At 52.0% G+C, this 16,142-nt stretch overlaps 1 protein-coding gene across 4 annotated transcripts in view; it reads left to right on the forward strand.

The window, feature by feature from the left end:
* DNAJB6 (DnaJ heat shock protein family (Hsp40) member B6) overlaps positions 1-16,142 on the forward strand; it is a 90,211-nt gene that overhangs the window by 61,484 nt on the left and 12,585 nt on the right. For 2 of the 4 annotated variants that reach the window (XM_023640120.2, XM_070266122.1), the window contains exons 9-10: positions 7,419-7,631; positions 14,497-15,983. In XM_023640120.2, the coding sequence (XP_023495888.2) occupies positions 7,419-7,631; positions 14,497-14,579 (296 nt within the window). In that variant the 3' untranslated portion in view covers positions 14,580-15,983. Of the gene's footprint in view, positions 1-7,418; positions 7,632-14,496; positions 15,984-16,142 lie in introns of those variants that run through there. The other 2 variants (XM_023640118.2, XM_023640119.2) reach the window with 1 other exon arrangement.

Genomic DNA, 16,142 nt, shown 5'->3' on the forward strand with positions numbered 1-16,142 from the left:
CACCGGACCCGACACTTTTAAGTACTGTTGAGCTCTGGGTAGATGAGATGCCAGCCGGGGTGTAAAAGACTCTTTCTGGAGATGGTGCAGGCGCTGGCTTCAGTGTGTGTGCTGTGTTCGGTGTTTAGGAAGTCCAGCAAGGTGGATGACTTCTTCCTCGTTGGGAAATTGGGGTAATACTAGTTCTGATTGTGTGGGACTGACTCCACCAACTCTTTCGGAAGCTCCCTGTTTTGTCACCATGAGGTAGAAGCAGTTGGGGTTCCGAAGAGGTGGTTGAAGTTACTCCACGTCCTCTGAAATGTGCGGGAACGATCGGTCCCTTGATGACTTGGCTTCTTCTAACGCCTGTCATGATTCTTTCCCTCACAGCGTCGATTGTACTCGCTAGTTACTTGGATCACCTCTTACTGGACAAGGGATTGATTGTTTTGTTAACAGTACAGGTCACTCTTAAGTTGTGTAAATTGTGTTTTTATGTAATTGATATTCTTTAAGGAACCAAAACTGAGCAAAATTGATCTGTTCATATAGCAATTTATGAAAGTGAATATATTGTCAGTGTTCTGAAATACCACTCTCCTTCCCTTGGCTTTCATAGGCTTTTTTTCTGGTACTTTTTCACGCAGTTCATGCAGAATTGAGCTGGAAATATCTTCCTGAGGAAGCTCCACCCTGGGGCCTGCCTGCCCTTTCTCAGGTTGACTCCCTGGACCCCAACTTGTCTTCACAGGGAACAAGCCAGCGTGCTCGCCCTCCACACAGCTCAGGTAGTGGGCAGCGGTAGCAGGCCAGAGGCAGACACTGCAACAATGAGCCGCGGAGACACTGCGTCCAGCCTGCTGCCTCTGCCCTCCTCCTGGTGGTGTGAGGGAGGGCTGTGCAGTCACAGGGCCCTCAGTGTTTAACAAAGAGCATCTCGACCTTAGCGTTTCTTCTGGTAATGGGACTTGAATTTTTCTAAAGTGCTTTTATGTACATCATCACACTCAAACCTGGTGGTTGGATTTTAACCTCCTTGTAAAGATGAGGAAAGTGAAAGCTCAAAGAAGTGGGAGACTTCCTCCGGGGCACACAGTGTCCCCCGTTTTGTGTAACGTTGGGTGTAGTGTGCACAGTGCAGCAACTGCTGTGTGCAGAGCTGGGTGTGGCGTGGCCTGGGTCAGTGTGAGCCTGCAGTGGTGGAGTGCCACGTGGACTTTCAGTTTCAGAGGAGGACACACTGTTGCCCTTGGCAGTCTACTGTTGCTGGGCAGTGTGTTTTTCTTGGACAATGTTTTTGTTCAGAGAATAGCCGACTCTTCAGACGTCCACTTCCGTCTACCTCCGTCACCGTTGAACTGTTCACACCACGCCTTGCACTGTCATGGGACGGAGGCCTGGAGGCGCATGTGAGGTTGTGCAAGTGCTGAGTGTGACAGGCGAGCACCCGTGCTCAGTGGCGGCCCCACGTGTGGGGACTGCTGGAGACAAGCAGGCTTGCCCTTTGTGTCTTCAGTCCCAGGTGCCTGAAGTGGGCACTGGCTGATCCTGATTTTTAAAAATAAATATTGCAGAGTCAATGGCTGCTTGTTTAGAGTAAGGTGCTTTCTGGCTGAATGCCTTTTTCTGGGGCAGGGTAGGCAGGTTGTTGTCTGGATCCAGAGCAATCATTATCTTTAGGGCAAAAATTTCTTGCCAAGGAGAACCTTTGGTGTTTGTTTACTTCCCATGCAGCGTTCCATCTGCTGGCCGCCAGCATGGAGAAACTTGCCATCCAAGTCAGGAACCAGAGAGTCAGAAGTTTATTTTTGTAATAGGGCTGTTTTGGGGGCAACAGTATCTTCTTACGCCTGTCGGAACTCTTACAGCTTGCTGTCTGAAACTCGGGAGTCAAAGTGGGTCAGATGTGGAGTTCCTCGCTATCTGCGGTCTGAATTCAGGACCCGAAGTACTTAGTGAGGAACGCTTTGCCTCCAAAGCAGAGTATTGCCTCTTCCCTCCCTGCGTGCTCATGCCCCCACACCACTCTGTCCTCCCTGCTGGGCCGTGCAGGCCGGTGTTGCTCTGCAGGGACTTGTGACTGAGCTCAGAGTTGGGCTCGATGGCAGCAGTGAATTGAGCCTGCGCTAAGGGTTTGCAGTTGAGTAGTTTCCGTTCTAAAGTTGAGGGGGCTTTGCTGGATGCCAGGGTAGGAAGAGGGTACAAGAGGAAAAGAACATCGGGGAAGCAAGGGAAGGTTCCAGCTCAGTGGCTCAGTTCCCCAGCCGATCACACCCCCTGCACCTGAGGGCCGGGAGTGAATGATTTGTAGCCTGCTCTGCATTCAGAGTGGCCTGATGGTTATGTGTGAATCTCAAGTGGTCCAGGCTCCTGGGCCTTCATATGGATTTGCATCCTTCTCCAGCATAAGAGGACAGACTCAGTCCTTGGAATCGATGCAGAAACCTGTTGACCACGTGAAGCAGATTCCTCTGGCCTTGGGATCCTGCAGGACTTGGGGCACATGGGAGGCCTTGCGGATAAGGACGAAGTTCAGAAGTACTTGTTAGGGTGCAGGCAGTCCTTGTTCCTGATGCTTGGGACCTTCCCTCTCTACTGTCCAGTCCTGTCTGTCTGCGGCTGCAATGACTTCCTCCCCACCTGCCCTTTTTCTTCTCATCTCTTACTCGAAAGCTGTGGGAGGCAGTGGGCAGCACAGGTCTGGTTCATTCATTCTCAGTCAGTGGTGCAGGTCATTGCTGGAGGCACGGGCACCGGCCTGGTGGTGAGAACTGGAGCCCCTACCAGTGTCCCCAGGCGGCTGCAGCTGGAGGGACGGCCGATGCCCTTGGTCCTGAGCAGCAGTTACAGTGCTCGAAGTTATTGTAATGGTTATCTCATTAAAACCAGCATTGTACCCCCTTTTCTCAGACAAAGCCAAGCGATGTATATGTCACCAACAGCTAAGTGTCACTTTTAAGGATGGTGGTCTATTTTCTATTAATCTGTCAGTGCCTGGTAGTACATTGTGTATGTGGTGGGCTCAAAGAGAGCTTGAATGTGGAGTGATTCTTTCCAGAAAGTATCTGGCAAAAAGTTTTAGATAGGGAAAGAAATAATTTCATCTTTGTTTCTCTATTTCATCTTTATTTCCTTACCCCCAATCATTTTTCCTGGTACTTGAGACACTGTAAAGTTTTATGGGGAAACTTCTGGGGTCAGTGACCTTTGCAGCTCATAATGTGGCATGGCGGGGCCTGCGGGAGCATAGAGGTCATGGTGTCCTCCTCAAGGGTCAACCACGTGGGTAAGTAAGACAGTGACACCCAGGACAGTTAGGTGGTGCTCAGCTGTGTGTCCTCCCACTGTTTCTGAATGGGCTCACCATGGAGACCTAACCCCAGAGCTGAGCTCTCAACCCTGTCTACATGCTTGGACCACTCAGCAATTCCTCCTGCAGAGAATGTGCCTTAGGACTTGAGGGAAGCAAGTGTCACAGAGAGGCCTGGAGTGGAGACGGTGCTAGGATTTGCCCAGGAGGAAAGGCAGGGAAGGCTGGGTTTCCTGGGAAGAGAGCAGCCCAGGTGAGCATGGGAGGGGTTCCGAGATGCTCGCCAGAGCACACTCCACTGAGCAGATGGGATAGACCGGTGAGAACTGCAGGGCTGCTCAGGAGAGCTGGGTCCTGCTGTGTCCATCTCACTGGGATCCTGGCTTGAAGGCCAGGGCTTTCTCCCCCAGAAGGGAGAGTGCGTGTCCCCCCGGGGTACTGTCAGTTCTAAAATGGCGTGTTCTCTCTAGTCAGTGATTGGATCACCTTCTGAACGCTGAATGTGCGACGGGATCCAAGAGGAATGGGAGACACAACGCCTTCGCCCAAAGTCTGGGGAGATGACGAAATACCTTACACGTGGAGCGTGTCTGTTTTCTCTGTTTGTATATTTGGGGTATTTGCTCTCAGAATATCAAGTTTACCATCTTAGTGACTATTTTATTTTCTAACCAGACAGCAAACACAAAACGTACAAGTGGCTCTGAGTGAAAGCCAGTATGTGTCTGCACGTCGCAGGCCTGAGAAAAGTAGGTGGATTAGTAAAGAGAAAACGGGTGATTGCAGCCATATCCCAAGCCTGGCATTTCTTACCCAGACAGTGGCTTGTCTAGCCCTAGACTGATCAGCAAAGCTCTGAAATAGGAGAACTTTGAAGACTCCTGTCCTACGTTGGCCTTCTAACTTGTAAGCTGGCTCCACTGAAGACCCCTCGTGGAGAAGAGCAGATGACCACTTCCTCTGCACAGTAAAGGACGGAAACAAGCCCCGCAGTTCTCCATTCAGATAGGTTTTACTCCTTGATGTGGGAGGTAAGTCTCATTTGTAGCTGACTGCATATGCAGAACCCCGGACGACACACAGTTGTGAGATTGGGTTTTCTGTAAGTGAGATGTGTGGGAAAATACCACCTCTTTTTTCTGGCATGTGACTGAACGGCTGATGGGAAAGACTGGGCTCTGAGTTTGCCTAGGGTGTGGAACCTCCACTGCTGGTGAGGTAAGTGACACAGCTGAAGACCGCCAGCGCCCAGGACACCGACCGCGCGTCACACACCTCCACGTCTGCCGAGCTCGGCGCTGTCAGGGTCACGGAGCCAAACTCAGATTTAAAGACGCTGGTGTTGAGTGTTCAGTGCAGTGCGTCACTCCCCTGAGACATCAGCAGTTGTTTCTCAAATGTTACACTTGTTCACAAGCTGTGCTGTTTAAAAATCACGTCAAAATTGTTAGGTGTGATCCTGCTAGAGGCAGGGAGTGGAGGACTAGTAGCAAGGAGTCTCAGTACTTCCCACCCGTATTTACACAGGATCCGCTGTCTTCTTCCTTCCAAGGTGGAAAGAAGCTGAGCGTGTGCCTTGGATAATGTTTACTGCTGAGTTTCTGTTGGAGTTTGCGAACCAGAACCGGAGGGTGAGCCCAGGCTGCAGCCAGGGGAGCCTGCGGGTGCTGGGGCCACGGGTTCCCTCCCACCTTCTCTCCCACCACTTCAAATGCAGATTTTGAAGTAAAGTGCCACATAACAGTTTCTTAACAGCAGCTTCCTGGGACCCCCTCCCTGGAAAGGGATCCATGTATTTGGGAATCCAGAAGCTTCCTGCTGGGTCCTTTCCCTAGAGACCCCTCGAGGGGTGGGCCTGCCTGTGAGTGCTCTCCCCGCCCCCCACCCGGGCTCCGCTCCGTGAACCTCGTGCTCACTGCACTTTCCTCCTGCAGGGCAGGGCTGCAGGGACACTCCGTGTGGGTGCAAAGCATGGACACAGTTGGTCCTTGTCGTTTTCCTTCACTCAGCGGTCACAGAACATTAGAGAGGAGGGGGTCTCGGACCCACCAGGCCCCCTTGTTCATCTGACGGGCGAGCAGATGGGTTCTTGAATGAAGCGCTTGCCCAAGACCAAAATGACCACCGGGTCTAGGGCTTCAGTCTCCTCTCAGCTCAGTCGTTAAATTTGATTCTGAGAAGCCTGCTGGGGGTGTGGTGGGTGTCCTCCGGAGGGCTGTTAACAGGAGTTGTGTCAGTAGACATCCCATGCAGGTCTGCCAAGGCCATGTGCACAGACTACTAAGCATTCCTTCCCAGCTCCAAGATCTGCTGCACGCTATTCATCATAGCTTAGTTAAACAGCTCCGGAAATAACATTTGTTTCTTTTTTATCCAAAGGATGGGGGTGTGTGACTGGTGCACTAGATGAGAACTGGGGGCCTGCACTTAGCCGAGTCTTGCTGCAGTGCCGTGGTGTCTTACTTCCAGAAAGCAATCGAGCACCTTTTTTGAGTGCCTGCTGTGCCCAGTGCTGTAGGGGATTCAGAAGTTTTATAAGAGGAACTTGAGACTTAATTTGGAAAACCTCTAATATGCAAACTATACAATGTAGGCTATCTGAAGTCCTAGTGTTTCTCAAGAATGAATTTCTGTGCTTGGTGTGGGTGGGTGAGAATCTGTTAAAAGTGCCCTTCCTAGACCAGCACGCTCATCATGGTCTCCAGTGGCCGGTGCTCCTGTTTGAGGAGGAATGCTCCTAGGAACTCGAGAGCAGGGTTTCATGTGAGGGTTTGGGGGCGGTCCTTGCAGCTCCAGAGTTCTATCGATGAAATACAGGTTCATAATGCTCCCGATTCATTGGAGCCAGGCTCCTGAGGAAAGGCACCGTGTGTCTCTTTTCCTAGCACAATGACTGCCGCTCAGGTACTGAGAAATGGTGTCCGAACAACTACAGTTGTGAAAACCTCTACAGTAGTGTATTCTTAACATGTTTCATTTCAGGAGTATCTCAATGAGTGCATGCTCCTTAAAGGTTGGAGGGAAAGTGGGAATGGGAGGAGAGCCAGCATCTGGGGTAACACTTGGTGCTGTGCTTGATTGAGGAAGAGTGCGCGTGGGTGTCCTGCCTCAGTCTATACTGAAAGAGAGGGCAACCTTTCAGTTCACTTGCTTGGGGCTCAGAACTTTAAGCACTGGATGTCGTAGTGTTTGATGACTCTGTCTTCCAGTGAGCAGTTGACATTTCTACCTTTCCCCCTAAGGAGCAGAGTTTTTACAAGGTACAAGAAAGGTCACCGCTTTTGGTTTCACTGTTCCATCAGATGGATAGTTAAACAGTTTTGTTATTGGACTTCGAGCATACATACCCACGACATGACTGGTAATCACAAGCTCTTCGGAGGATGCGATTTGAAATCATTCAGTTAATATTATCGTTTGTTTTCTTAATTTATTCCTAGCATCCACCTAATGTGAAAAACTTTGTTTTTTAAAAGATCAATAGAAACACAACTTTGAGAGCGATGAGGAGTGTTCTGTCTTAGTGTGTGTCTGACTGACAGGCGGCCAGTGCTCACGGGGCCTCAGCTTAGAGCTGCGCGCTCGTGTCCGAGCAGGCAGACAAGTGGGCACCACTTCCGCTACAACAGGCTCACGTTAACGTTAGATGGAGAGGCAAAGTCTTGCGTGTACAGGTTCTAGAATTAAAGCTGCCCGAGAATGAGATCGATGGCTGGATCTGGAGCCTTTTCCTTCCAGGGAAACACGGCCGGGCTTTTTGACAATGGGTTTGTCGCAGGTAGTCCAGCCCCCACTGCTTCTTTCAGCAGGATGCATTCACTCTTGGAGGAGAGGTGTCGATTGTGCTTTCAGGAATCATTCATGTGCCTTAGGGCGGGGGAGCCGCTGCTTCCATTTGATTCCTATGTAACTTTTTTTCTCTTCTCTCTTGGAAGGTTAAGTTCAGACCTCCATAGTGCAATTGGTGAAATAGAATAATTTCTTCCTTCTCCTATTCCAGGACTATGGTGGCTGTAGAGACGGTGAATACCTAGGAAAGGGTGCTCGCCCGTCAGTGCTGCTGTACGAGCAGTAGAACCCCTCCCGCAGTGCGAGCTCATGCCTCTCTCCAATCTTTTGCTTTCAGGTGTAGCAGACGAGGACGCCTTCGAGGAAGAGTGCAGGCGAAGAGGCCAGAATTCGCTGCCCTCCCAGCCCGCCAGCACCAGCGTCCGCTCGCTGAGGTCGCACAGGCCTGCCTCTCTACCCAAACACACATCTCACTATGTTTTTGAGGACGAGGACGAGCAAGGCAGACATCGGGCCACGAGCAACTGGGATCCCTCCATGTTCTCAGCAGGTGTGCAAAGGGAAACTGATGTGGAGCATCCCCAAGGGGATGCCTCCCTTCCTCCCCAAGGCCAGAGAGGACAGAAATCGCTCCTGTGCTGTTGTGTCCTGACTTGAATGGGGCGGGTGGGAGCAGGGGCTGGCGAGAGGCTAGTCAGAGCCAACGGCGGCTGGAGGAGGTGCCCTGGCTCTCGGCTTACCTCCCTCGAGACCCCCACGATTAAAGCAGGGTGCCAGTCTTCAATGCTGGTATGAAGTGTGTTGTCTTGGGCAAAGGATCACAGGTGCCACAGAATTGCTAGGTGCTGCTTTTACCTTAAATGCTCCTTTCTGTAACTTTCACCTTAGTGCTTGAGATCTGGGAATGTAGACCGTAGACTGGACACGTGCCTGGCCACTCCCTAAGCTGGCGGGCACCTTCGTCTGAGCACTGAGACACTTGGCATGTGCTGCCCACCCTTCTGCCTTCATTTGTGTTTGATGAAAAGCAAGGCCCCCGTGGAGTGCAGTCCTGGTGTAAAGTTGGTGGGTGCTGGTCCACACCTCCAGGTGAAGCTGCAACCTTGAATCTCCTCCACTTCTAGATGCACCGGCTGTTCATTTTTCCAGAGCCCAGCTCTGCCCTCTTCCAGCTTCTTGACTTGTCATTTTTTACAGAGCCCAGGATGGGTCTTTGAAGTGAATTCACCATAGAAAGTTGTGGATTATCTCTGAGGGTGTGGCTGTGCATGTGGGTTGCACCCTGACTGAGTTCTAAAGCCCAAAGTAAATTTAATTGGAATTATCATTAGTTTGAAGCATTTGTGCCATCTTGATTCTCACCTCTGGAAGTCACCAGGTTGGCCATAGCACATTATGTGGTGGAGGGAAATACTGATCCTAGGTCCTCTGTGTCAGGGTGACATCTAAGTGTACATCATGAGGTTAATTTTGTGGACTGAGGGCAAAGCAGCGTTATCTAAGCAATAAGTTCCACTCCCAGACCTTTCTATTGGGCAGTTAGTCCCTTAAAGTCCCTTCTGGACCTTCTCAGGTAAAGCAGAGGTGTCTGTTAGGGTTTTGAGGAGGACAGAAGGAAATGTACGCTCCACCTGAAGGTGAGTGTCCTGGGGCCTCGGGCCATGGCACAGATCCCTCCAGGGTTGTGTGGACCCAGCCATCAGCTCTGCCGTGGAGAGGTGCCAACAAAAGCAGATGGACCATTTGGAGACATTAGCCTTTTCCTGTGTAATTGATTGAAAACAGAGGCAATTGGAAGGGCCAAATGAATTCAGAAGGAGCTCATTCTGCCTTGACTGGGGGTGTGGACATTTTCCCAGGATCTATTGTCAACTCCAGGTACTGAATGGTCTTAGGGCAGGCTGGGGAGGATGGTGTGCTGTCAGGGGTCTTGGCAAGGGGCACGGTTGTGAGTTCAGTCTTCCTGAACAAATAGTGTTTGAACAGTGAGTTAATGGGCTACGTCCGTTTGGTTGGAAGGACACCATGAACCTACTGACTACGGAATATTGCAGCTCCCAAGAATAAGGTGTGCGGGTATGGACCTGCCTGGCAGTCTTGTTCACATGCATAGCCAGCCTCCTGGAATAGGACGTGGAGCCAGCGCCAGCCGACTGGCCCGAAGGGCATATACTGAGTTCAGATTAGGCCCCTCCTTCCCTGTTGCTGTGGATTCCCAAAGACCATGCCTGTTGAGTGAAAGATAATTTGCCACCACTGGCGAATCTTGGGAAAGTAGGATTTAGTAGAAAAACAGAAATTAACGTGAGACTTTAGGGGAGAAGATTCAATTTCTGTAATCTGGGGGTTCTCCTTTCTACTGGCACAATGTTTTGCATTTTTGCAGAATCCGCTTGCAGCTCTTCACCCACTTTTGCAGAGTCTGGGCACGAGGCAGTAATAAGGATGTGGAACAGGGTCCATCCTGGTGCAGACGCCACCAGGATGCTCCTGCTTTAGCACCGCGAGTCCCACTTCCCATGAAGCCTCGTCTCGGGGAAACTTCCATGGCCCTTGGCAGGCTCCTGTGTGCCCCAGTGTGGTCTGTGTGCCACGCAATACTCTTTCTGCTGCATTGCCACCTCTTGGGTAATTATTTTTAAAAAGAAGCACATAGTAGGGGCCTTGGTTACCCAGGAAGTGTTAGGTACCCCCACTCTGCTTTAGCTGTTCAACCAGCCGCTAGGCGAAGATGCCCTGGAGCCCGCTAGTGACAGTGCGGGGTGGAGGCAGCCTGGCAGTTCTGGGAAGCCACTATTTCAGGCTAAAAATGAGCTCTCGCTTGAGAGGCACTCCTCAAACGTGGAATTTTTAGCTGGTATGAGGATTTCCTATCATTGTGGTGTAGCTAATATAATTCAGCGTCAGGATGCAACTGAAGGGACCTGGGGATGTCTGTGGTTCGAAGCAGGCAGTGGTGATTCTCTTTCAGCCCGAACGGTCATTGTTTAGGGAGCTCTGGCAGTGGTGTGGCTGTGGGTGAGTGTGATCTGGATTTGACTTGCTGGCGTTTGTGTTTTGTGAACATGCTGTTACGTTAAATCACTAACCTCCTGTGAGACCCACTCCGCTTCATCTGAGAGGATAGGGCCTGCCTCTCGGAGCCAGCGAACCCTGCAGTAAGACGCTGACAAAGGATTAGTGTTTTCATTTGTGAATGGCACACATCCTGTGGGTCTGTCAAGAACATCTAACTGTTAAAAGAGAAAATTAAAATTATTCAACATGAAAATAATTCATGAATGAGAAATAAAATTGATCCTTTAACTTTTTTTGCTTCTATTTGTGTGGTTTGAAGAAAGCCCCTCACCCAGGAATGCTGTAGCTGCTGCCCTGTGCAAAGCGGAGCATGGCGCTCACGGGGCTAATGCGCGTAGTTAACCTGGAGTGGCTTTGACTGCTTTTGAAGTTTGTCTTTTTAAAGAAACTAACTTATGCATCTATACCTGCTTCTCTTATAAAACTTTCAGCAGTTCTTTAGAAGGTGTTTTTTCTCTATGGGACCTATAACAAACCTTGTCGTTGCCGTGGGAACTCTTGGAGTCTGTGAGGGTCAGTCTGAGGTAGGGCTGCCAGGTGTCGGATGTTCCAGACCCGCCGGGAGCGAAGGGAACAGCCGCCTCGGGTGCTGCTCGACTGCATTTCCTCTGTAGGGAGTTTGGGGGACAGGAAGACTTCCTTTTTCTTGGTTGTTTTTTACTTAAACATTGACCAATTTAATAAAATACCAAAGCAATTGTGGTTTGCGGTGGAGCCGTGTGCTCTCCACTTCCCCACGGACCTGACCTCGTCCTTTCATCCTGCGACGTGGGGACCTGCCTGCCTCGGAAATCTCAGGGCTCTTTGGAATCGTGACCTCTGAGAGTAGATTCCTCAACACTAGAAAGGAGGTCTTTTTTTCTAATAAACACCTGTATTCTCTGTTCTGGGTCAGGGCCTTGGTTAACGTTGGTTTTGGTGAAGGTGGGGATGTGAAAAGCTGCCCTGTTGGGTGGCGGGGCAGGTAGACTTCGGGTTTCCCTTCGAGGCTTGTCGACACAAGTGGCTAGAACCGGGTGGGCTTAGGGTGGGCCTAGGTGGGTACCTGGGCTGTGGACACGGCCGCACTCTTGCAGACCCACAGCTTGGAGCGTTAGTCATGGCAGAGCTGTGCTCTGTGTCCCCTCGTGCCCAGACCCATGGGCATGTTTCACTCCATTCCCCTCCATCTGAGGCCTTTGCTGCAGACGCAGTGTGTGTAGGGCCTGTTTGAATAGGTGGGGACAGAGATTCTTCATTCAACGTCTGTTTCCTGACATGGTTTTGGAGAGGATTTCCTACCAGACAGACTGGGCTCCTAGGGTGAGTTAGACTTCCTGTTCTGGGTTCAGCTGCGAGCACTTGCCCCTGCAGTGGTGGGAGGACCGGGCCCTCGGGGTTGCTTCCTGAACCGCACTGTCTCAGAGAGAGAGGGTGGCCCAGGGTGACTCCAGCTCCGCCTGCCTGGGCTCCAGTGGGCGGCGCGGGCCTGTCGGGCGTGTGCATCTTCACCCCTCGGGCCCTGGACTGTGGCTGGGGGCCGCTTGGGATTGCCAGGCGGGCGCCTGCCGGGTGGAACGTTTCTGGCCGGTGGACGGAATGTGTAGCAGCTCCATGGACGGGAGTCTTGTCGTTTGTGCCGGAATTCCTTTGGTTTGTCTGAGGTTATCTTTCTGTGGTCGTCTTAAAATTAAAACTGCCTTGTAGCAGAAGTGGCATTTTAGTGAGAAATTTGAGTGAGGAATTGATTCCCCAGGCCCCATGCTGTGACAGTAGGTGGTCTCCGGGAAGGAGCCGGGGTCGCAGTGGATCACGGGGACACGGGCTGGAACCTGGAGGCCCTGGAGGACAGCTCAGCCCAGCTCCACCTGCTGTGTGCTCTGGGGCTTCGCAGTCCCTTCTGGGTCAGGTGTGAGGATTTCATGACTGGAGGAAGCGGTGTGGGGCCCAGGTCAGGCCCGGGCTGTGAGCTCTCCATCTTGTCGAGGGAGGCAGGAGAGGGTCACCGGGTCTGCCAGCATCTGCGCCCCAGGAGCCTGTCTGCCGCCCTTGGCCCAGCCCTTGTACTGCCTGCCTACCCCACAGTGGTTCTTCCGGGTGCTTTGGCTCCCTCTCCCGCCCTTGGGTGCTCATACTCGAATTTGAAAGTGACAGTTGCATAAAGGGACGCGTGGATCAGAATCTGGACAGCGCGGAGCCGAGAGAAGGACTGGACTTCTCACCTTGCTCGCTGGGCTTCTGGGGCTGCAGGACCATCAGGGATGGGAGAGATTCCTTGTCACTGGGCGGTTAGCAGTTTTTCTTTCTCTTATTTTCGGCTCCTTTTACATGTCCTTGAGTCTGGGGGGAGGAAAAGAGGCTGTGCTCGTCTACCTGCATGGGGGACCTTTAGGAAGTTACGCCTTCAGGGAGTCAGAAGCCAGGAGGCCACTCAACCCCGCAGTCAGTCGAGTTGCCCAAGTAAGCACAGCTGAGGTCTCTGAACCCCGTCCACGGTCCGTGTTCATGGGGTGGCCATGTCCTCCTTGAAAAGGCCTTTGCCTGCACCCCTCACAGCCGCCCTGGGGACTGATCACAGGAGCAATCGCTGTGGAGGTTTTCTCCATGGAAGACCCATCTGGGACTGCATGTGGCCCTCCTGATGTCACCCTCTGTTAGTACCTACAACCTGTGATCAGGGTGTAGGGCACACTGCCAGCTTCCGAAACCTGCTCCGTCCCATTTTGATGCCTTGGGGGATGTTCTCTCTTCCTCTGTTGCACCCTAGCATCACTGCTGTTTGGGTCCCAGGCCCCCTGGAGTCACCTCTGGGCTGGGACTGTGAATGAGGCCTTCTGCCCGCCCCGCCCTGCCGTGCATCATGCCGTGTGCACCTGTGTCACTTAGCCATTTGTCTTCTTCCTCCCCATTCAAAACATCAAGGTGACTTTCCTCAACATGTGGCCCTGGTGGCTTAGTGTTTGGCAGGTGGCAGCCCCTGTTCTCTGCATTGGGCAGCCAGGCCCTTGGGCCGCACGGTACCCTGGGAAAGGGGCGGCCTCTGACGCACTTGCACAGCAGCCAAAGTTGAGTGGTCGGTGAGGGATGGCAAGTGTGGGGCCCTCTGCCTCCCTGAGATGGGAATGAAGAGGCCCTGGAAGCCTGTTCGGTAGAGGCCCTTGGGCTTTGCGTCCCTGCTAGCCGCGGCGGCAGTGAGCACCTTGGAAGGCAGGCTTCCCTCTGGTGATGGGTAGATGGCGGTTGTCAGCCAGGCACCGGCCCGGGTCCAGATCCCGTCATGAGCGGCTGTGGGCACCCATCTCACGGACACAAGGGCCCCAGTCCACCTGTGGTTGTGATGCTGCCAGAAGGGACGTCCCAGAGTGGGTGGATGAGCATCGTGCCTACCCCTGGCGCCTGTTAACAGACTGTGCCGAGTTCTGTCTAGATTGGTTGTGCTCTGAAGTGTCACCTTAGACTGTAAATCTCAAGAATGCTTTTAGATGGTCTGGCTTAGGGGCCCACCTGTACTAAGTCACAGACCCACAGTGACGTGGTCTGCTTCCATTCCTCTGTTCTGTTCCGGTCAAGCCATTTAAATTGATCTTTTGATACCTAAATTCAACTTCTGGTCTGGTTCCTACCCAGCTGTGTGCTCGTCCACCCACATCTGAAGGACTGATTGAGCACACGGTCCTAAGCCATTTCTGCAGAACTGAAGCTGGAGTTCTTATTTTGGGCTCTGTGGACAGATTCTCCAGAGGGTGAGCAGGGCCCGTCCGTCTGTCATTCTCCTTTGGCTCAGTCAGGCAGTTGTTGGCTTTGAGCACACGACACAGGGAAAGTGGACAAGTCCTGTCCTCATGTCGGAAATGGGCACCTTTCCCACGCTGAGCACCCAGAACCTGGGAGAATGAGCCACATCCACAGCAGTCTTCTCCCTGCAGAGCGGACTCTGCTCGGGCCAGAGCTGGAGGAGGCCTGTCACCTAAGCCGGAGCCAGCTCTGCTCAGGTCGGGGACAGGGTTGTCAGTCTCCAGGTGGGACCCCGGGCCAGGTCCTCAGACAGACGTGAGGACTCAGCAGAGGGGTTAAGTAAACCTGGCTGCTGGGCGGGTGGAGGAGGGGCCTGGCCGAGAATGCCAGCCTCTGCGTGGCTGTGACACTCTGGATAACGTTACAGGTTTCCAGTGCGTGGTTCAGAAAGTCAGTCCATGTGCTTCTTGAGCTGTAGGTGCCGCCCAGGTGGAAGTGAGGATACATGACTGTATTGTGGTGTTTTGTTTTTTAACGTGGGGGAGTGTTAAGAAATGTGTTTGCCTCTTACTGGGGGAGCAGCTGCTGTTCTGCACAGTGTTTCACAAGCCGTGTTTTCTTAGGATTCAAAGAAGGTGGCAAGAGGAAGAAGCAGAAGCAGAGAGAGGAGTCGAAGAAGAAGAAGTCAACCAAAGGGCACCCCTAGACTGGACTTGGCGGATGCGCTGGCTCCGCCCGAGCCTCGGCGCCCAGGCTGCTCTGTGGTTGTGCGCACGCGTTAGGTAGCGGCATCTGCTTCACCTCTGTCCCAAGACCACACCTCCTCAGCATCGGGGACGCTGATCACGGATCAGCCAGATTAGGGACGGTGGGAGACGGGAGAGATGGTCCTGGGTGGCGATGGCAGAAATGCAGAACCCGCTAGACCGTCTCTGCTTCTCCCCAGCACTAAATCCGACAGTGTTTCCTCTAGCGTGGTCAGCAGTCAGCTCCTTCTTTCAGCTGTCCAGCGCCATGCAGCCTGCTGCCACAGCCATGGCTGCAGAGGGCTGGTGAGGTGCAGACCGGTACCTGAGTGCGCATCCCCCGAACGGCTTTCCTTCCTCGCAGCAGCACAGTGTTTGAAACTAGACTGTAGTCGAGTATAAGGTGACTTAAAGGTGACGTCAATCCCATGCTGAATCATGACCCTCAAGGGGACTTTCTCTCAGTCCAGGGAGCCAGACCTTCAAAGCAGCTCCTTAGAGTGACCTGGCCGCTCGCTTAACCTGCCAGCCCACTGGTGAGTCATTTCAGATGTAAAGTCCTTCCATATATTTACGGTTTTAATTTTAATCCTCTCCAAGTAGTCCAAATTCTACTTCAAATATTTAATTTTTGCTGAATTCCATCTTTTTTCCTGGAATCCACAATTGTTCTTTTTAGCATGAACACAGGATTCTACAAAATTTTGTTCAGTAGTACCATCTCTGGCTCTTAGTTTAAGGTCATGCTGGGGAAAAACACATGACTTATTTACACACACACACACACTCTCGGATATTGAGCAAGTACACTAAGTATTTTAGTTTGTAAACGTTGGCACCTTTGAAACATCGCTTTATTCCAGCAAGCCCCTCCCCAGTGTCCTGTGATTGCTTCTTTGCGTGGCAGCTTGCTTCCTGCCCTTGGTTTTCTCAGCACCGACGAGCTCTGGTGCCGCCTGGCTGCGCCCTGCATGCCGCAGCACCTGCCCCCTCTAACAGAAGTGCTGCTGCTCGCGCGGCCTGTCCCTCTGCTCTCTGGGAAGGGAGGGTACTGTGGAAAGCTTGGATGTGATTTGAAAATGCCAGCAACTTTAATCTAGCAGAGGCAAAACCTGGGAAATTTTGGGCCCAATCCTAGTGGCAGTGCCGTGGGCTTGGAAGGCAGAAGTGAGTGTAATCTTTGTGGTTTCAAGATGATGGTTACAGAGAAGTTTGCTTTGTTTGTTTATTTGGTTTTGGTGGGGAGGTGGTATGGACTGTTGGGTGAAGAGTGGACTGCTATTTAATGCTTGTTGTGGAAAATGTAACCATCAAAGCGTAACAGTGTTTTAAGTGCTCCCGACGTAAATAAAATGTAAGTGTAATTTTCTGCTGCTCACTTGCCATCATTTATACATATCAGTCAGTCGCACTGTTATTAGTAATTAAAATAAAAGCATTTCTTCTCCATTTCAATTATGAAAGATAGTGATATTTTGAGAGCAAAAGCTGGATTCTGGACTGCGTTACTGTAAGGTGAACAT

Source organism: Equus caballus, chromosome 4 (assembly GCF_041296265.1).
Source record: "Equus caballus isolate H_3958 breed thoroughbred chromosome 4, TB-T2T, whole genome shotgun sequence".
Lineage (NCBI taxonomy): Eukaryota > Metazoa > Chordata > Mammalia > Perissodactyla > Equidae > Equus > Equus caballus.